We start from the raw sequence: 25,241 nt of genomic DNA, 5'->3' as shown, positions 1-25,241 counted from the left end.
AATCAGCTTAAAAGTGGCCAAAGATCTCGATGTGAAGTGACTAAGAGACTTCACCGACTCACAATTGGTAGCTGGACAAGCCCGAGAAGAATACGAAACATGAGACCCATCCAAGAAGATATCTTTATAAACTCTAATGTCTACAATCAAGCTTTGACTACTTCGAGATCTTTCACATTCTTCGCTTGGAGAATGCTCGAGTTGATTCTTTATCCGGACTCACTGTATCTAGGTGCAACAAGTTGGAAAAAATCTTCATTGAACATCTTGGCAATTTGAGTATCGACATTAAAGAAGAAGTTCACAAGTCTAAATCAGTCATAAACCGAGTTGGATTGGTCCATTCTTCAAATACTTAACCAACAAGATCTTGCCAACAAATCATGTAGAAGCACGATGAATAAAGTGGTTGGTAACTCAATATGTGCTCATCAATGGGCAGCTCTACAGAAGATCTGCTTCTTTGTCCTTAAATATCTTCACCCCGCCAGAGCTGATTATGCCTTTAGAGAAATTCATGAAGAAATTTACAGCAATCATTTGAGAGACAAGTCACTCTTTTATAAAATATTTCGGTTAAGATATTATTAGCCAACTATGCAAAAAGATGCTGCGGATTTCATCCAAAAGTGTGACTAGTGCCAAAGGTTCGCCAATATCCAAAGACTTCCACCGAGTCATCTTAGATCAATTTTAGTGCTTTGACCATTCGACTAATGAGACTCAACATACTCGGCCCATTTTCTCCTGTAAGTGGACTACGGAGATTCATAATAGTCGCCATCAACTACTTCACCGAGTAGGTGGAAGTGGAGCCACTAGCATAAATAACTGAAAAAAAGATAATGGATTTTCTATGGAAGTCAGTCATTTATCGACTTGGTCTATCCCGAGTAATTATCACGGATAATGATCGATAATTTAATAATGCTAAGTTCGAAGAATTCTATGAAAAATATTAGATTATTCATAAATTTACTTCAGTCAGATATCCATAATCTAACGAAAAAGCTGAAGTGATTAATAGAACAATACGACAAAGCCTAAAGATAAGATTAGGCCAAGCTAAAGGTCAATGGGCCGATGACCTATACAGTATTCTATGATCTTATCAAACAACTCCTTGGATCCTGACTGGAAAAATACTCTTCAACTTAGCATTCAGAATCGAAGCTGTGATTCCATTGAAAATCGATTTATCATCAATGAAGGTGGAACACCATGATGAATCGATTAATCTGGATAGAGGACGCACCGATTTAGACTTGCTCGATGAAACTTGAAGGCAAGCTCAATTGAGGATAGCTTCATATCAACAATAGATAGCTCGGTATTATAATTTCTAGGTTAAATTCAAAATTTTTTATTTTGGAGATCTTGTCCTCAGAAAAGTCAAAGTCTTCAAACCAACTGAGCAAGAAAAATTATTGCTGAACTGAGAAGATCCTTACAAAATCTCAGAAGTACACCGACCAGAAACATACAAAATTACAAACTTAGACGGCATGAAAATCTTTCAAACTTAGAATTCCAAGAATCTACGTATGTACTATCAGTAAGTCATTTGAATTAAATAAATTATACAAACGACTTCTTTTTTATGATCCTGTGCCAATAAGTTTAACTATTCGATAACTAACCGAATAATATGATTGACTGACACTCGATCACATAATTAAATCATCGGCTGATATCTAGTGAAAAAGTTAGTCGGCTAACATCCAATTAGCTAACTTAGGATTTGAAACATCCAAACACAGTAGTTAGTCGATCCGTATCCGATTAACTAAGGATTGAGTAACCCGAAAATAAATTGAGCTAATAAACTCTTTTAATGACTAAGTATACTTCGATGACCGACTATGTTATTCAAGCTGGCATTCCACAGCAATTGACTATGTGACTTAAAAAAATTATTACTAAGTCAAGCCTACTTGTCAACATCTACTCTCTCCTACCGACTATCCTACTTAGTCATTTTGAAGTTGGAAGTGTTGATATCTACTACCAACTATCTTATTTACCGACTATCTTACTTAAACAATTTATCGAAAGCATCAAACAAAGTCAGAGGAAAGAAAGTCATACACAAGAACAATTTGCGAAAGATATTCATTTCATTTCTAAAAAAAGTTTGTACAACACTGGAGCTAAGAGAAAACAAAGATTACAAGAAGCTCAAGGATCTTTGTTGGGGCTGGCCGCTTCATCGGTAGGCTCTGGGGTTGCATCCTCCTTGTCCCCATTGGGTTGCAATCCACTCAAATCCAACTTTGGATGAAGACAACAAAGGGCTGCTTTGCAATCTTTAAAGTTGACTAGGTAAACTACGGCCGACTCCTCGGCAACTTCATCCTCAAACTTCTGAGAAGCACGAACTCAATCAGTGCATGAGAAGCTGCCTCCTAGGCTTGAGTTTCTACCATTGATATTCTTTTCTCTGCCTCTTGGATGACCTTCTCGACATCTCTTCATTTATTCCTCTCCTTGGCGAGGGCGACCTTCACCGACTCCATTTCTTTTTCAAAGTCAGCCTTCAACCTCTCCAACTCCTCCTTCCTCTTCAATTGGGACTCCAAATTGGCAGCCTTGTCTTGAAAAGGAGCTAACTCGACATTTAGCCAAGCAAGATCATCTTGGTACTTCTTCTCCTGCTCTTTAGTTATGTGGAGAAATTCTTCAGAAACTTCTGCACAAGTGTTAGCAGTCTGGGCTAGTCTTCTAGCTGATGACTAAGTCAGCCGAAGTCAATCAGTCCCTCATGCAAAATTATTGCATTGTACAAGAAAGAAAAATTTTTTAAGTTAGAAACTTGAAAGAAATCGACAAATGGATACCAAGAGAGTGAACTTCCAGACTTACTGACAACAACGATGCATAGCAGTCCGAAATGATTTTCTCGATTGGGCAGGACTTCCTTTCTTCCTAGTCGATGGGGAGCATGATCATCTTCATTAGCTCTCTAGCAAGGTGATGGTTCCGGAGTTCCATGTCGGTCGTCTTGACACACATCCCAATCATGACGTACCCCTCCTTTGGTAATTTTGGAGGGGCATGCTCTGCAACAGAGGTGGAGACCATCAACACCTTTCCTTGGTTGGCACTTTCGGTGGCTGAAGAGTTCAGTGCAAAGTAACTTGGCCAGTATCCAAACTATCTTGCATCAGCAAAGCCTGCATCGTTGTAGTGATAGGCTTAGTTAGTGCCTTGCCGAAAACAATGACATCATCATCTTATTCGACTGACGTTGCTAGTGTTGGTGATGGGGACGGCACCTACAGTGGTGAAGATTGTTGGGATGGCGACGGCAGTTGGATACTCCTCGGCATGCTCGAGGAAGATTCTCCTTGGAGCTTCTTCATTGGTCCCGAGAAGATCCTCTTTGGCCAAAGCTCGACCTCTTCTTTACAACTCGTTGGATGGAATCTATCGAGATCTTCATACGTGCAAGCCAAGGAATAAAATTAGCCTCCAATCTACAGGACAGTCAAGAAAGAAAAAAGTTCAAAAATTCAAAAGGAAAAGAAGATCCTATCTAGAGAGTTAATCGGACTTAGTCTGGCATCGTACAGGGATAGCTCCGCAAGTAGTGTCCATTGTGGTGAAACCTTAATGGCAAGCAGTAACTCATAATGCTTCCATCCTCCTTAAGAACTACTTCATTCTTATTCAAAGAAAGATTGGGAGTGGTCCAAACCCAACTAAAGCCCCATGGATGATCAGCAGCCATGTAGAAGAATTTATTCTTCCATCTGTGGATGGAAGAAGAAAGTTTGGTAATGAATTGATGGTGGTACCAGAGACTGAAGAACCACCACCTCTTTTCCAAGGATGTTTCTTCAACATGAACAAAACACAAAAGAGAAAAATCCTCGGTTCAAAATGGAGGAGGTGGCAAAGGACAACAAAAGAGCAAAAGATTCGAATGGAGTTTGGAGCAAGCTAAGCAGAACTATATCATATAAATCAAAACTATTGGCCAAAAAAAGATGCAAAAAAATTGAAGCCCTATCCGAAGGAACTCCTCATAGATGACAATATAGCCATCGAGGGGACGAACAATCCAACCACTTCGGTCCAGTGTAGACAATCTGTAACTACTTGGGATCCGGTAATGATCCCTCAAGTGCAGAATGTTAGCCTCAAACAAGTTGGACCTCTTATGAAGAGGTTCAAAGAGATTCTTGGTAGTCGGTTGGTCATCCGACTTATGAGAACCAAAGTGGTCCTGTCGAGAAGAAGTGACATTCTTAGGGGCATTTCGGGGAACTTCCTCGATTTTCCTCCGAGTAGTCAGTGTCTGAGAACTTTGATCTCTTCTTACAATGTTCTCGTCTCTGGACTCTCTCCTAGAAGAAGACATTCTGACTAAAAGACTTGGAAAGAAATCCTACAGACTAGAAACGAAGGAAAGAAAAGAATCGACCTCAAGAGCAAAACGATGACGATGAAGAAGTGAACAATGATGATGGAGCTGACAACGATGGAGACTAGAATGCCGAAGAAAAGGGAGATGGACTCTTCTCTCGACTATGGACTGGCAATAGAGCCACAAGCAGCAGAAAAGTCCGTAACCAAAAAAAGATTCAAAGGTAAATGGACCCCCTATTTGTAGGGATGCCTGACAGCTACGATCGATGCCGAGAAAACTGCCATCTTCTAAGATGATGACGCATGGTGGAAATCTTAGCCGATAACTTATCCAACCATTCAACGCACCGCCACTGTGATTTTTTGACACCAACCGAATCCATGAGAAAGTTAGCTGAGCAAATGACTGATCGACAAGTGACCGACTCGGATAGTTTAAGAATCATTACTCTACTGGCACAATCTTTCGTAATCATAATGGAAGGTCTTTTCAAGTGCCCCATAGCAATAACTGCGTGCACTCTATGAAACGATGGAGCCACCACACGTCCCGCGATGCGACAAAATAGCTACATGCTCCACTAGATGATAAAAAAATTGGATGCTTTTTGTCGAGATGACAGTAAATGAAATTAGTTGACGACTCGCAATTAGGTGTGAAATTTAAAATTCTGATTAACTCCCTTTGCCCAATGCCACTATGTCACATTGGACTCAAAAGTTGGGGAGCAAGTGTTAGGATGAATCCTCGAATGATAACCGAGTAACTTGACAACCGACTAAGATGATAATACTGACTTTGATACCAGCTGACAATCTAATTTGAAATTCAATCGACTAAGTTTGACATACAACCGACATCTCCACATGATATTCGGTTGAGGACTTACCTCGGTATATAGCCGACTATTTCGACCCTGAGAGAATAGGGATCGAGCAATGGTTATTCAATATGGGTATTAACTGCGCACAATTGAGAAATCATGCGATGTGATAACCGCCCACTAATGGTCCATTATTCAATTTTAATACTACAGATGACCGTTAATGAAATAACTGCCCACTAAATGCAATAATGCCTATGATTCTAAAAGATGGGGGTAACAGAATAACAACAACTCCATCCGATATAAAAGAGATAAGAGGGAGATCTGGGTAAGACTTTTTTACATATTTCATTGCTCTCGTGCTCTTGATTCTTTTAACTATTCTCTTTCTCCGGTTGATTTAAACATCGGAGGATCTTCCATCGAATAATTTCCAACAAAAAAATTTTATTTTGCAATTTTTGTTATCTCCAACATCCGGGCATATTTTTTTGGCTCAAGATCAACTATCTCATCGGAGTGGCAATAGAAGGCATGACGATGAAATCATTCGCAAAAGAGTTCGCTGCAATGGCTTAAAAATAATCTGCTGGTTTTGTCAAAAGTAGCATGGTTCTTGAATATTTTATTCTTTGATGCTACCAGAAAATGTTACCTTTCTTAATTTTGTTCTTTTTCGGGAGGAGGAGGGATTTTTTTTGGTGAGAATTGCTAGTGTGAAGAAAAGAAAATAAAGGCCATGTGCCAAGAAATATAACTCTAACATATCATATCATATCATAATTGGTCCCGTCAGTTAATGGCATTTGCGTTGATGTCCACCTGGAAACTTGACCTATGATTGCGTCCCAGCAAATTACCCTAGGAGAGACCCACCAGCTAACTTTTAGAGAACACAAAGGGTTTGTAATCCTCAAGATGTCGACAGGTGATAAACGAGAGAGATTTAAAGGGCGTAGCTGGGGATGGATGTGGAGGGCCTATCGGAACTGTAAAGAAGAATATGATTGCTGGGCATGGAGATGCTGATGCCAAAGATTGGGCCAAAATCATGAAGAACAGGAGGGCATGAGTTGTAATGATGTCGTCAAAGTATGATGTTGGGGTTTGTGTTTCTCGCTGTTTTGCCTTCTAAAGATGCAACCGATCATGATCCTCATAGTGATGAAAACTATGCACCTCCTCGAAGCTTGGTCCCCCACTAGCATCTCAATTTAGAAGGACTGGCATCCCTATAGGCATCTAATTTTATGAACTCACCAAATAATTTACAACAGAGAAAAAAATAGACTTCGCTGGCTTCCTTTAGTCCAAAACAAAAAAAAGAAAAAAAATGACGATGTATATGGTCATTGCGCTAATTTGTTATCAAGGCTCCCATGCGATAAATGATGGTATGTCACGTTTCATTATCTGAACTTCTTTTAAATTACATTCACAAGGGATCATTGCATGCCATTGGATTTAATTTTTGTTACATTTTTGGTCATAGGAATCTCTAGTGATGTACAGTTCATGGACATGACAAAATATGAAGAGAAAGTGGAATTCAATTGTATTAATTTTTTTTGTACATGATTTATATCATATAAATAGACTCCAGAAAAGAATAAACAAGAAATAAAAAAAGGTATATAAAAGGAATATACATTGGTCTAATTTAAGATGATTTTAATTGTGATTTGATTTTCATGATTTGATTTTCACCAATAGAAATTTATTATATTAGTCAGATTTGATTTTCACCCAAATAGAGATTTACGATATCTGACAGATTTGGTTTCACCAAAATAGGGATTTACGATATCTGACACCCCCCACAAACTCAAGATGGATTTTGGCAAGAAACCATATTAAGTTTGGAATAAAATGTAGAAAGTCGAAAGTCAGGATGCTGTTTTGTGAATAAGTCAGCAAATTGATCCACAGAAGTGATATGGCTAAGCGTGACAGTTTCTTGACGAACATACTGACGAGTGAAGTGGCAATCAATGTCAATGTGCTTTGTGCATTCATGAAAGACTTCATTATGAGCAATTTGAACGGTATTCTTGTTATCACAAAATAATGAAGTTGATCGATCTTAAGGAACCCCCATTTCAGATACCAGCCAACGAAGCCAGATGATTTCAGAGACAGTATCAGCAAGAGCTCGATATTCTGCTTCGGTGCTGGAGCGAGAGACGGTTGCTTGCTTCTTACTTCTCCGTGAGATTAGGGAATCATCAAGAAGAATGCAATAGCCGATTGTAGATCGTCGATCATTGATGTCGTCGGCCCAGTCTGCATCACTATAAGCACGCAACTGAAAATTAGATGTGCGTGGTAAAAGAATGCCCTGAAAAAGATGACCCTTTAAGTAGCGAATGATACGAAAAACTGCTGCATAGTGACCAGTGTGAGGTTTGGTCATGAATTGGCTAACAACATTAACTGCATGAGCTATATCAGGACGAGTTGTGGTCAGATATATTAACCCACCAACAAGTTCTCTGTAGAATGTAGGATTGTTAAGAGGTTTTCCATCATTTGTACCAAGTTTGACATTAAGCTCTAAGGGTGTTGTGGCTGTTTTATCATCAGTTAATCCTGCACGAGTTATGAGATCAGAAGCATATTTAATTTGAGAAAGAATTAGGCCGAAGGATTGAGTAATGACTTCAAGGCCTAAAAAATAGCCAAGAGAGCCCAAATCTTTCATTTCAAATTTGCTATGTAGTGGAGCCTTCAGTTTCAAGATACCCTCAGAGTCATCTCCTGTTATGACTATGTCATCAACATAAAGAAGTAATAAGATGATGCCTTTGTCAGTTTTTCGAATAAACAATGGAGGATCATATGAGCTTTGAGCAAAGCCAAAAGATGAAATGGTAGAGCCGAACTTGGAGAACCATGCTCTTGATGCCTGTTTAAGCCCATACAGTGCTCGACGAAGATGACATACTTCATTAGGTTGGTGAGATACTCCAGGTGGTGGGGTCATATATACCTCTTTCTCAAGATAGCCATAAAGAAATATATTTTTAACATCCATCTGATGAAGCTTCCATTGTCGTACAGAAGCTACTGCAAGGAGGGTTCGAACAGATCTCAGCCTAGCAACTGGAGCGAAAGTTTCTTCATAATCAATGCCATATTTCTGATTGTAACCTTTCGCCACTAGATGAGCTTTGTAGCGCTCAATAGATCTATCTGAATGAGTTTTGATCTTAAAGATCCACTTACATCCAATAGCTGTTTTATGTGGAGGTAATTCTGTAAGATCCCATGTATGGTTTTGAGCAAGGGATTCAATTCTTCCTTAATAGCTTTCTGCCAAAGAGGATTAGTGGATGCTTTTAGGTAGGATTTAGGCTCACGATAAGAGAGTAAAGTAGAAATGAAAGAGGTGTCATACCCAGTGAAACATACATTAGATGTACGTTGTCGTTGAGGGTATCGTCGTTCAATTGTTGAAGCTGGAGGTACTGGTGCAATAGTCATGAGGGTCTCAGTAGGATTAGCCTATAGTGGATCATCATCTGTAAAAATACTGTCATCTACTTCAAGTATTGCAGGCTGAGATGGTTGTTGAGAGTTAAAATCAAAGAGCTTTGTGAAAGGAATGTGTTCCCAAAAAATCACATTACGTGAGATGCGCAAGCGATTGGCTTTGGGATCGAAATATCGATAACCTTTTTATTCTATTCCATAACCTAAGAAGACACATAAGTTGGAACGAGCAGAAAGTTTATCTTTTTCATTTGGAGGAAGTAGAACAAAATAAGTGCACCCAAAGGATCTAAGATGATTGTATGTTGGATGTTTGCCAAATAACTTAAAGAAAGGAGAGATCATTTCTGTACTAGTACTTGGGAGCCGATTTATAAGATAAATAGCAATTAGCATAGTTTCTCCCCAAAAATATTTTGAAAGTCCTGAAGATAAAAGAAGGGTGCGAGTGATTTCAATAATGTGTCTATATTTTCTTTCTGCAATACCATTCTGTTGGAGAGTGTGAGGGCAAGATAATTGAGAGATTATCCTCTCAGAAGACAGAAAGTTACGGAACTCATTTGACAGGTATTCTTCCCTCAGAATCTGAACGAAAGAGTTTGATCCTTTTTGAAAATTGGGTATAAACCATATTTGCAAATGTTTATATTTGAGAATTACTTCTGAATGAGATTTGAACAAGTAGATCCATGTATAGCGAAAAAAATCATCAATGAAAATAATATAATATCTAGATCCACCCATAGTAGGATCACGAGATAGTCTCCAAACATCTGAGTGTACGAGATCAAAAGGTGCAGTAAAACTGTGGATGCTATTATTAAAAGATAATGTAGATAATTTTTCAAGTTTACAATAGATACAATCAATATTTTTGTTCGCAATGCTACCTAACAATCTATCAGAAATGAGTTTATTCAAATAAGAGGTGGATACATGACCTAATCTAGCATGCCAAAGATGAAAAGTTGTTACTGATGAAGTGACCATTGAATGTTAAGGAGTGTATAGCCACACAATCTTAAAAAGTCGATTCACTTTACGGCCAATCCCAACGACCTTCTTCAACTGTTGCTCCCATACCTGATAACCATGGTTAGAAAAAATGCATTCAAAACCATTCTCAACAAGTTGACCGACAGATAGCAAGTTCATAGATAAATTGGGAATATAATAAACATTGGGTACATATCAATGTGAAGGTATGTTGACATGTCCTATATGACTAGGAGTAAGATTGTTTCCACATGCAGTAAGTATATTGATGAAATGAGGAATGGGCGTTTTGGTTGAAAAATAAGTAGCATCAAATGTCATATGATTAGAAGCTCCATTATCAAGAATCTAAGAGTTTTCTGTGTTGATAGATAAGACAGAAGCAGAGGAAGAATTAATATTACCCTGACGTGCAAGAGCTTTAATAAGAATATCCTCCACTTCAGCAATTGTGAATGTAGAAATGGATCCCTTATGATCAGACTCATTGTTCAATGTATCCGATGTTGTCGCTATAGCTGCAGTTGGTTGTGGCGGTCGTGTTGGAGCAAGTGGGCCTTTATTTTTCTTGAGACACTTGGTTGCAGTATGTCCAAACTCATGACAGAAATAACATTCAACTTTGCTTCAGTCGACTTTGCCATCTAGTCGATGGGGAAAGGAACCAGTGCCTTTTGATGAAGGGGCATTGGTCCTATTCCTAGCGAACAACACTGCTTCTTGATGATGTTGATTTGATGATAGAAGGTCCTTGCATGTTTCTTCAGAAAGGAGTTCATTCAAAGCAGTGGAGAGAGATGGCAGAAAATCTCTGTGAAGTATTGAGGCACGGACAGACTCAAACTCAGGAGAAAGCACCATCAAGAGTTCAAGAAGTCTATCGGTGTATCGATATTTTTCATACTCCATCATGTCTTCCTTGTTTTTGAGTTTTGGACCCATCTAATCTAATTGCTGCCATAGTGTAGACATGCAGGAATAGAAGTCTGCAACTGATTGACCTGTAGTTTGACGAAGAGAAAGCAAGTCCTGTTTTAACTTATATTTTCGAGCTGGATCAGGAGCTATATAACTTGCACAAAGATGATCCCAAACTTCTTTTGCTGTTTCATATTTGCCAAATTCCATGGCACTATTGATGCTTGACGTGTTTGAGATCCACGTGATAATCTTGTGATTGTTGCTATCCCAATCATCAAGTCTAGCAGCAAGGGCTTCGTCAATTTCATCAGCTTTTTTTGTTGGTTGGGGAATATCACTTGTGACATATCTCCACAACTTCCTTTCCTTCAAAAAACTGATCATTTGTTGAGACCAAAATGAATAATTGGTCCCATCAAGAATGACCTTCATAGATTGAGAAGATTCTCTCAAATCTTCAGTGGCCGTTGATGGATTGCAAAAGGTGAGAGGTTGCAAGAACTCTCACAAATAGATGATACAAGAATAAGAAAGATGGGGAATGATCTACGGCCAGGATGAAAGAGAGATGGATGAGAAATGAATCCCACGGTTGGAATTAAAGAAAAAAAGGGATGAATGGCTCTGATACCATGACAAAATATGAAGAAAAAGTGAAATTCAATTGTATTGATTTTTTCTGTATATGATTTACATCATATAAATAGACTCCAGGAAAGAATAAACAAGAAATAAAAAAAGGTATATAAAAAGAATATATATTGGGCCAATTTAGGATGGTTTTAATTGTGATTTGATTTTCATGATTTGATTTTCATCAATAGAGATTTACTATATTGGTCAGATTTGATTTTCACCAAAATGAAGATTTACGATATCTGACAGGACAAACAAGTATTTTTTCAGTGTGCGAGCGAAAGAAGCATCATCTGTCATTGGCATTTGACACTAGGATTTATGTTTTCTTATCCAGTTGTTGTATGAAAACTGACCACTCTTTTTCTGAGAATTTTTACTAGTGAAACAATCCTAGGGCCTTCATCCAAGCTTTGAGACAACGTGGTGGAGATTTATGCCAGGATAGAGGCTTGTTAAGTTTGATGCTCGCCAAATGTTTTTCTGATGGAAATGATTCAATGCAACATTTGTTGTGTATCACATGCTAAGAATTAAGATACACAAAATATAGTGAGACGTCCATCATGCAAGCATTGGTGTAGATAATGTGGCAAGAAATAGAGAGGGGGAGATACATGCCAATTGGCTTCTAGGGTCATCACAATCACATGCATTCCACGAGTCCCACAAAGGGGTCCTCACAGCTTGTGATGGGCGACGGCATCTTGTGCGTTAAGCTCCGTGATTAGGTGCAGAGTAGCTTGGATAGGACATCGTCCCTCGGCGGCAAAGCGTGTGAATGCATCCGACTTAGCGGAAATAACAAGGACCCTAAAAAAAAAGGCAAAGGTTTAAGCCCGTGCTTTCAGAAATTCTTCTCCTCTGGCGAAGGATCCAATGCTTACACTCCCTCCCTCCCTCCAACTTTCCCACATCCATCGGCTAATATCTGTCATCGTCCATCAATTTCACCAGCAGTAATCGTGGCAAGAAAAGGACCCAACACCATACAACAAAGAGAAATGAAGCAATTGTAACCAAGGTCATCTTCTCCTTTATCATTTTTGTTAGCTATAATAGAAGTGATCATTATTTACTCATCAGGTCTAAATGAACAAAGAAAATTTGAAAATAAAAAAAGAATATTATAATGACAGCTTTTTCTCGTTACTTTCCAAAAGAATAATGAGATGGCAGGACTATTTGCTTACATTATTATTTATTGGATTAAATTAAAGTTATTTTTATCAAAATCATACTTGAATTTAGGAATATTGTTTTATCCTGATGAACAATGATGATGTTAGAGAATGCTTATTAGAATGGAAGAAAAATTGGATACCGATTTTTTTCACTTAAATTCCCTTTGTTGCCTTTTTTTTTTTTTTTAACAGCAGTATTCAACATAATAACAACAATTACTTTAACCATGATTTACAAATTACAGCCCCTACAGAAGACTGAACTGCTTCCCCAGCCCAAAGAGCGAGTCTTTGCAACTAATAAAACCGCCTTGCTTCTTGCTTCTGGCTTCTCGGCCCCTCATCAAAAAACAGAGATGAAGAGAGAGAGAGAGAGAGAGAGAGAGAGAGAGAGAGGTGGGTGAGAAGAGGACAAGCTTGTAGGTGGGTGCGGCAACTGGCAAACTTTTCTACCTGCCTTCTTATTCTTCCTCATGTGTCGCTTCCTCTGTTTGCTTGTGGCTTCTGACCTCCCTTTTTAACTCTACCTTCTTCTTTATTTTCTTTTTGAGAGACTCTCCTTTCTCTATCCTCTCCTCCTCCTCGTTACACTTGTCCCTCTCCATTCCACGTCCTCCGAGTTCGACCAGATTTGCTATTTGAGCATGTCTAGTGTAAAGCTAGTTGTCTCCGAGGACTCCAAACCCTTCCAAATGGACTCCCTTCAAATTCTATATCGGAATTCACACACCCCATCCATAGAAGTAGAGGAGGATAATAACAACAAGAGAATAGAAATAATGGAAGTCAAAGGAGAAGAGAGGAGTCCTGCCCCTCCTCCTCCTTCCTCCTGTTCTTCTTGTTCCTCGGACGATGTTGGACTCCAAGAAGAGGAAGAAGAGAAAGAGAAAGATCAAGGTAAGGATGCTGGTGACTTTGGTGAAGATGAAGGTTATCACACACCGACATCTCCAAGGAATAGAATTCCGGAGATTTGCAGGTGCCCACCGGCGCCGAGGAAGCCCCCAACTGTGCTGTACGTGAAGAGGAAGGTGAGGGCCAGTCAGGCTGGACAACTAGTTGATGTAGGGCGTGAGATTGGATCCACCTGGAGTGCAGAGCTTGCTGATGCCGGCCCAAGGACTAAGAAGCCTAGGAGGGAAGCCACCAATGCCTGATGATGCCATGGTGCATTCATAAGCTATATATAAACATACATGATCTATTTGCTTTTGATTTTTTCCCCCCACATCTTGAATGATGTATGATTAAGTTGTTTTGGGATCCTTCAAACATGAGCACATAGAAGAGTTTTTTTTGGTTGGCGCGTGTTTTCGGCTTTGTTTTGGATGTTCTTTCTCCTCGTCATGAAGCTTTTATATGTGTCTCTTATTTCGAGGTATATTTCTTTCTTTGTTCTCTGAGTTTGTTCTGCTTTTGTGTATTGAATTGGATGGACTGTGGTCTAAAGTAAGCAGATGTTTGGCTTTTCTTTTCATATTCGAGATACTATTCTCATGGACTCCCTTGTACTAAGTTAGACCAGAAGAATTCTTATTGGTGTTTGGATTTCTAAGCAATAATGTTACAGATTGAGTAATTGCATGCAAGTTCTCAAGATTTAGCTCTGTTTTGTCGAAAGGAAAAGTTGACGTCTTAGTCTTTTGAATAGGTTACTTGCTACTTCAGATCTTTAGGTGCCAACGAACTATGTCTTGATATACTAACGTGGTACGACTAGAGGAGGAGAAAAGGAAATCATCTATAAAGTTCGATGGGCACACTGCTCTTTTGCTTTATCAATTTATTGATATTATATATGCACTTGCTTTCCTTTATTTCTTCTATTAATTGTGTTGTTCTTTGGGGATGGAGGGTGGTTTTAATTAGTTTTCAGAATCATGGAAGCCCCCAAAGGAGATTAATGATGCATTGTGTCCAGCTTTCACATGTTAGTGTTCCCCTGGATTGGAAATGAGAGGTTTCAGCATAAGAAATTTGTCTTGGAATTGTAACTGGAGCAAGATACGTATACGTAGGAAGGCTGTGAAAAGTTTACAGCGACACATCACTTGTCTTCACCATCCAAACATCAAAGTATTGGAATGTAGAACAAATACAAGAGTTTAAATCTTAACAACAAATCAATGATGTTGCTAAAACAGAGATCCAATCTCAACGATCATACAAACGTATACTGGTTGGGAGCTTCGGAGGAGAAGTGATGAGGGACAAGAAAAGAGACAAAGTAAGATACAATATGTTGCGAAAATATTTCAATTCCAGTGACAGATTTAGAAAGGAAGCAATCGCATGACTTGTAGTCAAATCCTAGTTGGTGGGATAAGACATTATTTCTTTTGGTCATATTATTCTATCATTTAAATGGCCATCATGCAACGTGCTTTTGTGACCTAGTCAACGAGTCATCGAAGGCTAGAAACTTCTGCGGGCAGGAAGCCAAATAGTACTAGCAGTGGGGGCAGTTGACAAGCACAATGATGCTTTATGTTGAAGGCGTTTCACTGTACCTATAGACAGATCCTTTAAATTCTAGGATTAGATCGACCATCTGTCAAAGATGGGAGATAGAAACAAATGAAGCAGTCTGCTTGGTCACGCAAAACAAGCCTGCAGAAAGTGGACCCAAGCAAGCGTTGAGGCTTCCCTACAATGCCACAAAGTCGGCCATCTCTCGTGTGGAGAGTGGAGACACGAGACCTAAAAAATGAACAAATTAATCGGTAGTATTATGAGCATAGGGATTCTAAGATCTATGGTAGGCCATTCACATTTGAAGTAAAACAAAGCCAGATGGATTTTAAAATCTAAGGTAGCAATCTACATTTGAAGTAAAATAAAATCTATGCGCGGGAATGCACCATATAGAACTCCCCTTTATCAGACATTTAAAATTCAGCAACTTCACCAAGGATGCTCCAGATCAAGACTCAACCGGGATGCTTGATATCAGCAGACCAGGTATGTGGATCCATAAGCTTATCACAAGCTTTCAGTGCTGTCCAAAATCCCAACATCGACAACCACTAGCTTCTTGCTGATGTGATAAAAAACGGGCAGCACATAAGTAACGCCGTACTGAATCTAAACAAAGTATTTTTATGGTCTTGAAAATGCAGACCAATCTTGCTGGATTCGTGTATTAGACAATCCATTTAGGCAAAGCCCTTCAATCTTCTCCACCTAGCCATATCCCATGGCAAGGGGGGGAAAGTACCTTCATGGGTCTTCCCTTTCCCATGAGGTGTGGGGGCATCTCTGTCACCCCCACCATCGCCGACCCTTCGCCTTCTCCCTCCGCCTCCCCCCATGCCTCCGCTCGCTCAGGTCTATGCAGGATGATTCCTGCAGAAACACCCAAACAGACCCCGAAGAGATTTGGAAAGCCTTCATTTTGTCTAGAAGCACAGAACTTACATGGCAGAAAGAAAGGTTTTTAAGCGCATCAGATGATATTTGTCATAGCAGAAGATTCTCCGGGTGAAAAATAAACCACAACCAGCAAGTGATCAGCAAAAAAAAGTAAAGAAATGTGCAAGAAAACAAAAAAATAAGCTCATCAGACCTGCAACCGACCATGACTTAGCATTTGGATTGTTTGGACATGTTTTTTTTTTTTAAAAAAAAAAAAAAAAAAAAAAGAGGTACCTAGGACAAAATAAGTTAAACAATAAACTGAACTTAAGAAACTATCAAACAATATTATGCACTCCACAAGCAATCATGATCATTTAACTGCTTGGTAGTTCAACACAGTTTCGGCTGTTCACAGTAGACAATCTTCTAAATTCCAGTGACAGGATTCCACTTGGATTGATGAGATCTTCAGAGCAGAGAAACAAACCAAGAGGACTGCTACTTCTTAGAGAAATGGAGGAAGTATCACCCATCGCCGAGGATATTTAGGTCGCCCCTCTTTCCCATCAAATATCTGCAGAAATGGGAGCATGGATAAGAAACAAAATCAGTAGCATTTAAAAGCCACTCGGTTGCCAAGTTAATTAGTATAGAGAAGAATCATTAATTAAATAAGCAAATATTTGTGCTTCATTTAGAGACTAAAGAAAGTGATAACCTAAGAATGTAATAGAGCAACACCATCTAATTCATGGAAAAATGAACAAGGGTTGGCAAAAAGAGGGTAAGTGTAGCAAACAACAAAAGAAAGACACAAGATGCACCTGGATAGGAGAGCACTTTTATAGCGCATGTATGCTTGGAAGCAAAGAGAACTACAATTGTTTAACCTAAAAAAAAATAGGATAATCACTGTTTACCTTCTTCAGCCTGCGGTGCTTTGCAAGGGCCCAGTTAGTCATAATGAGAGCAGCAACCACCAGGAAGACATAACCTGCTACAGTCTGCGTAGCAATATTGAAACCAAGCCATTGATAGATCTCTGTTGTGTAATTTGCACAAGTCACTATGTTGAACAAAAACCCACGAGGAATTTGATAACCGCCACTGCCATCAGCGCTCCTAAGGTTTCTCAAGAGGAGATGGCAATAAAAGTTCAAAACTTGGCAGATCAACCCAAGGCCAAAACCAATCTTCATTTGTAAATCACCAACAGGTGTATAGAGTGGATGGTTAACATAGTATGCAACGTATGAGCCAAAAGTCCAATAATAGGCACAGTTCCTGAATACATTGGAGAGTGGTGAAGTTGCATGGCTGAATCTGTGAACAAAGAACGTCTCCATGATACGCTTGAAGTAGTGAAAGCACCAATAATACAAGGCATAGGTCTGATGTGGATGAGTGACTCGTTCACCCTCATAACCAAAATACTTATACACCGGGAAGTAGTAAAAGATCGGGTAGATAATTAAAGGGCCCAAATACTCCCAGAAGAAAAGAGTGCTGTACGAGACCTGCATGCCTAAATCCTTGAATACCACAGTCAAACTGCTTGCATCTCCATCACAATACTCAGTAAGCCTCTTCTTTGGATTAAGGACAACAGGTTTCCCCTGGGTTCTGGGTGGCATAGGTAGGGTAAACCGCTGTCTAGAAGGATAGTATTTTTTGGCTGTGATACATGCAAAGAAAGGTTTCAGTGGCAGAGTCTAAAAGTCAGATAAAACATGGATATCTAAAAGCGGAATCATGCTGGAAATATAGGAAATCAGTAGACGAATAACCATCGCTGGAGTAACACTTACAACTCAAGTAAAAATATTGCTGTCTGACATGCTAAAAACAGAAATATTTTGAAAGAAAGATATGAAATATTGGTAAACTTTGTATAATTTAAACTAAAGAAGTGCAAATAAAAAGAAAAACACAAGACAAAAGTCATTTGAAGAAAAGAACCAGAAAGAATATAGAAAAATATGAAGCCAAAAGTAGGAGAGTGAAATACAAAAAATAAGAGATAAGTAAAAAGCTAAAAGAAATGCAATTCAATGGAAGCACTCTTAGATTATCATATGATAAGCAAGATCTTTAGTTCCTTTTGGTAAATTTCTTTCCAGTAAAAAGAATGCAAACAGCTAAACAGAGTGTAGCATAACTAGTATCTATGGTGCATGTGTATGGCTCTTACTGAATCATTGGTATGCTAAGAGATTTCTCCAGTCAAAAGCAGGTACACTATAAAGGTAAAACTATAATTAAATTCACAGGAAACGCATGAAAACAGGGTCATAATGCAACGTTTTGCATGCATTCATCTGTTCGAACGAACTCTTAAGTCAAGGGTTATGCATAAAATCAGCACAAAGATCTTTCATCACCTGATTTGCACTTTAAACACAATCAACAGACTATCATATTATCATTATCCAAATGCAAGATGTCCAACCTGAGTCATTTTCATATGTACAAGATTTTTTGCATGTTTTGCAACAAAGAAATATGATACAATATATTTCAGTAGAAGTCGATATAATAAGTCATGCTTTGTCAATTGACACATATAAAGCAAGAGATAATATCCCCGAAATACTACAGTTATGCTGTAGCTTAATCCTAGCCTAAGACAATATAAGCATAAACAACACCCAGCAAATACAAGTTCATGGGGACCAGTCATACAGAACACAAGCAAACCAAATGACAAGCTTGAGTGGGACCTAGAGCATAAAACAAATCCCATCCCAGCCAGAGTTCTGTGGCATGATAAAATCACATGATATAAAAGTAATAATGTTTTTGCCTGTACACAAGTTTCGAGCATGGATCAGTTATCAATTAGGAAAGCTTTTGACAAGCTACACATACAGAACAAATATAAGAAGTTTCTGTTACCTCATGTTATGCTGGATGGAAGCACAAGCATGCATATCCAGGTTATATAGTCTACTCGGTAAAGTGGCTTAGTTACCTCTTTGCATGTTTAATACACACTTTCATCCCCTAAGACTAAAACTCACAGCTCATATCTTTATCTGGACTTGATCTCAGACATGTCTAACAACTTAATGGTTTTGCTGATAAATACACGCTTCCAGTTACTAAGAAAAATCAGCAGAACTGTAACTTCATGCAATCATAAAAAAGAAAAAGAAAATGAGAAGAATAGCTCTGAAAATATTTGGATAAATGAATTGCTCAGGTAAGTTCATGGCATTTATCTCATGGATGAACACTTGGTAATCTAGTCATCCATGGCAAAGTAACGGGGTACTAAGTCAAGGGAATAAGTACTTCAAGTAATAGATCTTCTAATTTGAGGGAAAGGGAGAGAACCACCCAGGCAATGCTGAACCATGCCTAACCAGCTGGTTCGAGGCACACCAAACCAGACAGGTTGGGGGTTCCACTAATTAAATCAATCACCTATCAAATTGATTAAAACCTGCTTCCCCTCCTTCCTGGCTTGATTAATAGCCCCTTTATCGCCCCCTTCTTCATGATCTTTTGAGACCCCTCTGTCCCAATGTTTGAGATCCTCTCTCCTCCAGTGATTGCAAACTGTTTGGTGCATGCCCTGGCTCATCATTCACCCTCTCCACCCTCCTCTTTGGCGTCACCAATAAGAAACCCCTCCTCCTCCTCCTCCTCCTCCTCCTCCTCCTCTCTCTCTCTCTCCCCCCCTTTCTCCCTATCTCTCTTCGCGCTAACCTTACAACGATGAGGGCTCGAAAGCCCTCCCCCTCTCCCCTTTCTCCCCCTCCCCCCCTTCTCTCTCCCGCCTCCTCGTTTCGGAACAAGGGAGAATGGAATTGGGAGAACTTTTTTTATTTTCGGTTTCAAACTTTTTTTTTTATTTTCAAATTTTGAACCGAAGTCGGCAAATCATATAACAGCTTCAGTTCAATTTTTTTTTTTTTTAAAACAAAAAGTCTAGGATGTATCAAAATGATTCAATACAGTACCATGTTGCACCTTAAGCAACCGATATGGATCTGTATAGCTAACCTTACCCACTACAATTACCTAAGCTCAGAATTTTGGGTTGCACCACCAAAAAATCAAACCTAGAACCTCTAACTGTTAGGTAGAAGGTTGCAACCATTGGAGCAAGCCCCAGTTCATAAGTAATGGATCTTCACAAAAAGTAAACATGTGAATTATAATGATGTAGCACAGATAGCGAACAAAGAAATAATAATGAATTTTAAATATATAAAGTTATGCCCGGATGAACTACCACAAATCATTAATATCAACAAGCATACATATCTTATTATCCAAATGTGCATAAATAGAGTGGACTTGCAACATCACAAACAATCAATAAGGAAAAGTCAAAATTAAGCACCATTTTGAGAGTGCTTCACGCATCAGTTTAAAAGTTAAATAAGAGCACCACACGACCGATGTGAGAAAACTGCTTCCGACGTCCCTTTCCTACACCAATTCTAACACACTTGTGATGATTGCTTCTATTGAAGCCAAGACATATTTTCATCAACTTTCTCAAAGGAATCCATTTCATGTCATTCACTACATCTTATCAAAATAAGGATGATTTCTGTTCTTTAAGAGCCTTCAGAATCATTTAGAGCATGAAATCATAACAAGGAAAATCCAGCTCTCTGGAGAACTAAAAAGTCGGAGAACATAAATAACAAAAACAAATAAATAATAAAGCTTCACATGGAAAATCAAAATAAAGTTAGTTATAAATAAATCAAGAAAGAAAAGAACTGCTTTAATCTCGATTCATAATGTTATGCAATTCACCAAGAGAGAGAACAGCCAGAGATCCTCTCAATCACTTACTTCGAGCATAAATGGCATCCTGTAGATCGCTCACGGTGGCCTGCAAACACATCAAAGAACAAATTTTTTTAAAGATTTTAAACTCATCAGAAACATATTATTACGTCCCAAGATAGAATTTTAATTGCAGTCATCCACAATAAATTTCAGATCCACAGCGTAATTTCAACAAGCGACACAAACGCACTTAAAGAGACCAAAAGCATAAAGCACAAAAAAATCCAAACTTTGATGGATCTAAGACAAAGCAAAAGAACATAACACTGTCGTGCAAACAAAGAGAGAAAAGGAAAGGGGGCACACCGAATCCTTAAGCTCGATCCCGCCCTTTATGATTTCTCTGCCGCTGCGAGAGACAACGGTCACCTTCATCGCGCCGGAGGTTTCGAAGCCAAATCCACTGCGGCCGAAGAGGAAAGAAGAAGGAAGAGAGATAGGGGGGCAGATGTGGCTCAGAGACAGAGACCAGAGGCAGCACGAGCCATATTTATTCCGATCGCTCTCGGTGGTCTTATGGGAGTAATAAAGGCTTCTGGTTGGGAGTAGGAGAGCTAACCCATCCTTCTCCGGACCCTGTTCGACTCGTTTATATCGGTCGGGAAAGAATACATGGAAGCAAGCAAGTACCGGCGGAGCGCTGCAGCAAGTGAAACACGTAGCTGTTTTGAGTGGACTGGGTCCGAATCGTGCATTAATAAGGAACCACCAAAAGGAACCTAATTCTGGGTGGCCCAAACAAGCTGACCTACCACACAACCAACTATAAATGTCTCCATTTTTTTTCATGGATTGGGAGACTTTATCACTTCAAATCCAGTACAATATTTTTGTTTTTGTTTTTTTTTTTTTAGAAGGACAACATGTGAACACAAGTATTGCAGGATGTATGGATGGCACCGTAGAATGCTATGCAATTGTGGATGGCAGTCATCAAAAAATAGATGGCCAATAAATAAAGCAATCGACCAGCATATGCCACACACACACACACACACACACACACATATATATATATATATATATATATATATATATATATATATATATATATATATATATATATATATATAGAGGGCTTGCATGATTTGATGGCCATCTATCTTCTAACGGCGGATATCTATAGATTGAAAATCTATACAATTCATAGGATGATTTTTGAATCTTCATATCCATGACACGTACTGCATGTGTCCAATGACATGCTGTTGATTAATGGGAACCATCTATATAGATGGTGATGGGCAAATAACTTAATTTCTTGACTGGTACGTGGTCCAAAGGAAACATAAACTCAAAAATTTGGTTAACCAAGTTGGTGGGGAGCTGCAATCAAGATTTCTACATTTAATTGGATAGTGAAGTAATTTGAGGTTTGAATTGGTCAATCAATTTGATCTACACACCAAGTAAGGTTTTTTTACAAGTCGACGATATGGCATGCTTGTTTGCCTGCACTCTGTGGGTATCATCTGAATAATGAGTATGTACATTTAAAATGTCATTTTTTGATGTTTTAAAACTCCAGGACTCAGATTGCTCACGTTAATTTTACAAATTAGCCACAATCTGCCTCTTTATCGATCACAAGCAGCACTTGGTAGAATGCAGTGCTACGTGCAGGCAAGACATGCAAGAAGGTTCTGATTCTTTTTGATGAACTTTAGTTAGAAGTTAAATTAGGAATCAGAGATCTCCAAAATAGACTTTTTGGGGTGCAATTGTCTAGAGGAGTTGGATGTCGCCTTTCTTCAGTTCGATATATATTATCACCTTCAATTACTGAAGTGATAAACGATACGGGAGCAAGGGTGTCAGAAGTTTTTTTTTTTGGGGGGGGGGGGGTGTAAAGTAAGGGTGTCAGAAGTTGGATAACCATTTGGATAACTATACTGTATCTCATCTGGGAGAGGTTCTGATTTAAGATTTTCCTTTTTTAATTTGGGTCAGCTATGGGTTAAAATTTTTCGCTAATATTTTGGAAAGGTCATGCGTTGAACCCATGAGTACAATTTTATTCAGTTATGATCACATTACGTTGGTCTCGGTCATGGAAGATGGATACTAATCTAAAGAGCGGGTTATCTCCTTTTAGTACACCTTCTTTATTTCGCCAATCAAGTTCCCAGGAGTTGCAGCACCAAACAAGGTGAAATCTGTATGGCATTGCTTTTTGGAGAGCCAAGTATCTTGGCTCTCCAAAGTCACTCAGGTACAGATGCGAAACACAAGATCGTAGTCTATCGCTGCATTTAGTTAGTCATTAAAAAAATATTTTTTTATTTCTAAATTTTTAAAATATAAAAATTAAAATATAATATTTGATAACATCATAAAAAATAAAAATTAAAAATTAAAAAATTAAAATAATTATTTTATACGTAAAGTAAGAATTTTTTACTTTCTAAAATTTATTTTTCTATTTTTTTACTTCCTCACGTCTAAAACGTCAAATCAATGAATAAAGAGTCTGAACTTTTTTCTCTCGTCAAGTTCTTCACCTCTCCATCTCCTTTTTCCTCTCTTTTCGAACTTTTTTCTTTCATCGAACTCTTCATCTGCCATCCCCAAATATTGCTTTTTGCTTTATAACATTCTAATTACCAAACATACTTTTTACTTTTTTTTATTTTTACTCAATAGTAAAAATCAAAAAAAATAAAAAATATTTTTAAAAAATTAAAAATCAAAAATCAAAAAGTGTAACCAAATGCATCTTAAGGATGCATTTGGTTAGCCATTAAAAAATTATTTTTTTTATTTTTTAATTTTTAAAAAATAAAAATCAAAAAGTAATGTTTGGTAACATCGTGAAAAGTAAAAAGTAAAAATTAAAATAATCAAAATAATTACTTTATATACAAAGCAAAAATTTTTTACTTTTCAAAACTTGCTTTTCTACTTTTTTTTTTTTTGCTTCTGTACATCTAAAACGCCAAATCAAAAAGTAAGAAGTCCGAATCTTTCTCCCTTATCGAGTTCTTCATCTCTCCATCCCCTTTTTCCTCCCTTCCTAAATCCTTCTCCTTCATCGAGCTCTTCACCTACCATCCCTAAATGTTGTTTTTTGCTTTATAGCAACGTAGTTATCAAACATACTTTTTATTTTTTTATTTTTATGTAATCGCAAAAATTAAAAAAATAAAAATTATTTTCTAAAAATTAAAAATCAAAAATCAAAATGTATAAATAAATACATCCTAAGTTGTTTCACTGGTAGATCGCTGGCATCAGAGAACTCAATTAAAAATCAAATCCGTAGAGGAGGCCAAGAAAGTGCTTATAACAGAACATGAAGCCACAAATGCCACCTTATCTCTTATTCACAGACAATCCCATCCAGCAGATATAAGAAGGATCACGAAAATAACCCCATATGATTTTCTCAATTACCTCGATTTCTCATGCAAGGAAGATAATAAAAATAATCCAACATAATTTTCTCAATTATCTTAATTTTTCATATAAAGAAGATCACAAAAATAATCCAACGGTGATTTTCTCAATTATCTTGATTTTTTAGAAGATTACGAGAACAGCCCAACATGATTTCCTTGATTACCTTAATTTTTCATGCAAGAAAGATCACAAAAACAACTGATTTCCTCAATTGCCTTGATTTGTTTTTACGTTTCTCTCATATTTTTCTTGTATTCAGTTATGTAAAAATAATATGTATAGTGCCATGTATTAATCAAAATGAAGTGAAGGAAATTCACTGACAGAAAAATTCATATTCTTGTTTTTCTTTATGGCATCAGAGTCATATAAGGACATGAAGATCTCTTCCGTTCAAAATCCGATCATGACCTACAAATACACCAAAATAGCCTTTTCCCTCAAACATCAATGTTGCAAATTTTGTAATACTGAAATTAAATAATAATAATTCTTTGATGTGGGAAATACAAGTTTTATCTCTAATTGAAAGTCAGTACTTTCTATATTTCCTCACTGATGAAACAACACCTCCATCATAGTTTCTTGATTGGAGAGATGGTCAAAAGACTGCAATCCAGATTACACTTTATGGGTATAAACAAATTGAGACATGAAGTCATGGGTGGTTGGAACTCTCTCACAAGATGTCTTCGGGCACATAATCGGCCTCACGACCGCTGCAGAGATTTAGAAAGCACTAACTGAATGCTACACTCAAAATTTAATTACTTGTGAATTCGATCTCCTGGCTCAACTCCAACACATCGATAAAGAAAATAAGCCTCTTGTTGTCTATGTTCGTGAATTCAAATCTATATGTGATCAATTGAATGTAATTGGTAAACCTATATCCGATGCTAATAAAATTTTCGGGTTATTCGAAAGACTCAGAGTCAACTATGAGCCTTTAAGACAATAATGCTCAAGCCACCGATCCCAATGTATGCCAAAATTGTTCCATAACTTCAAAACTATGAGTTAAGAAATAAGAAGATTCTATCGGCTGCCAATCCCTTCCTTACATTCGTCACTCAACACAACTGAGGCAACACTAAAGGCAAAGGTACCCCAACCACTTTTAATTCATATGGACATGACTTTTCTCAGGCCAGCCAAGATGGAAGAAATTTTTCTTCACCACACACTTGGCCAAATAGTAGCCAAGCCAATACAATCAGCTTCCAATTGTCCTTATATGCCG

The 25,241-nt window shown here is 38.0% G+C and overlaps 2 protein-coding genes across 2 annotated transcripts; one reads left to right on the top strand and one right to left on the bottom strand.

The window, feature by feature from the left end:
- Positions 1-12,821: 12,821 nt before the first annotated feature.
- On the top strand, positions 12,822-13,951 carry LOC105052215 (uncharacterized). The gene has a single exon (XM_010932952.4). The coding sequence runs from the start codon at positions 13,075-13,077 to the stop codon at positions 13,585-13,587; it is 513 nt and encodes a 170-aa protein (XP_010931254.1). The 5' UTR covers positions 12,822-13,074; the 3' UTR covers positions 13,588-13,951.
- A 2,113-nt stretch (positions 13,952-16,064) lies between these two features.
- On the bottom strand, positions 16,065-21,206 carry LOC105052214 (very-long-chain enoyl-CoA reductase). The gene is made up of 4 exons (XM_073244523.1): positions 20,906-21,206; positions 20,603-20,642; positions 16,708-17,462; positions 16,065-16,361 (listed from the first exon to the last, which is right to left on the bottom strand). Exons 1-4 carry the CDS (start codon positions 20,972-20,974, stop codon positions 16,293-16,295), a joined length of 933 nt encoding a protein of 310 aa, XP_073100624.1. The 5' UTR covers positions 20,975-21,206; the 3' UTR covers positions 16,065-16,292.
- Between the last annotated feature and the right edge of the window lie 4,035 nt (positions 21,207-25,241).

The sequence above is a fragment of the Elaeis guineensis genome, chromosome 10 (assembly GCF_000442705.2).
Source record: "Elaeis guineensis isolate ETL-2024a chromosome 10, EG11, whole genome shotgun sequence".
Classification (NCBI taxonomy): Eukaryota; Viridiplantae; Streptophyta; class Magnoliopsida; order Arecales; family Arecaceae; genus Elaeis; species Elaeis guineensis.
This window is presented reverse-complemented; position numbering and strand designations above follow the sequence as displayed.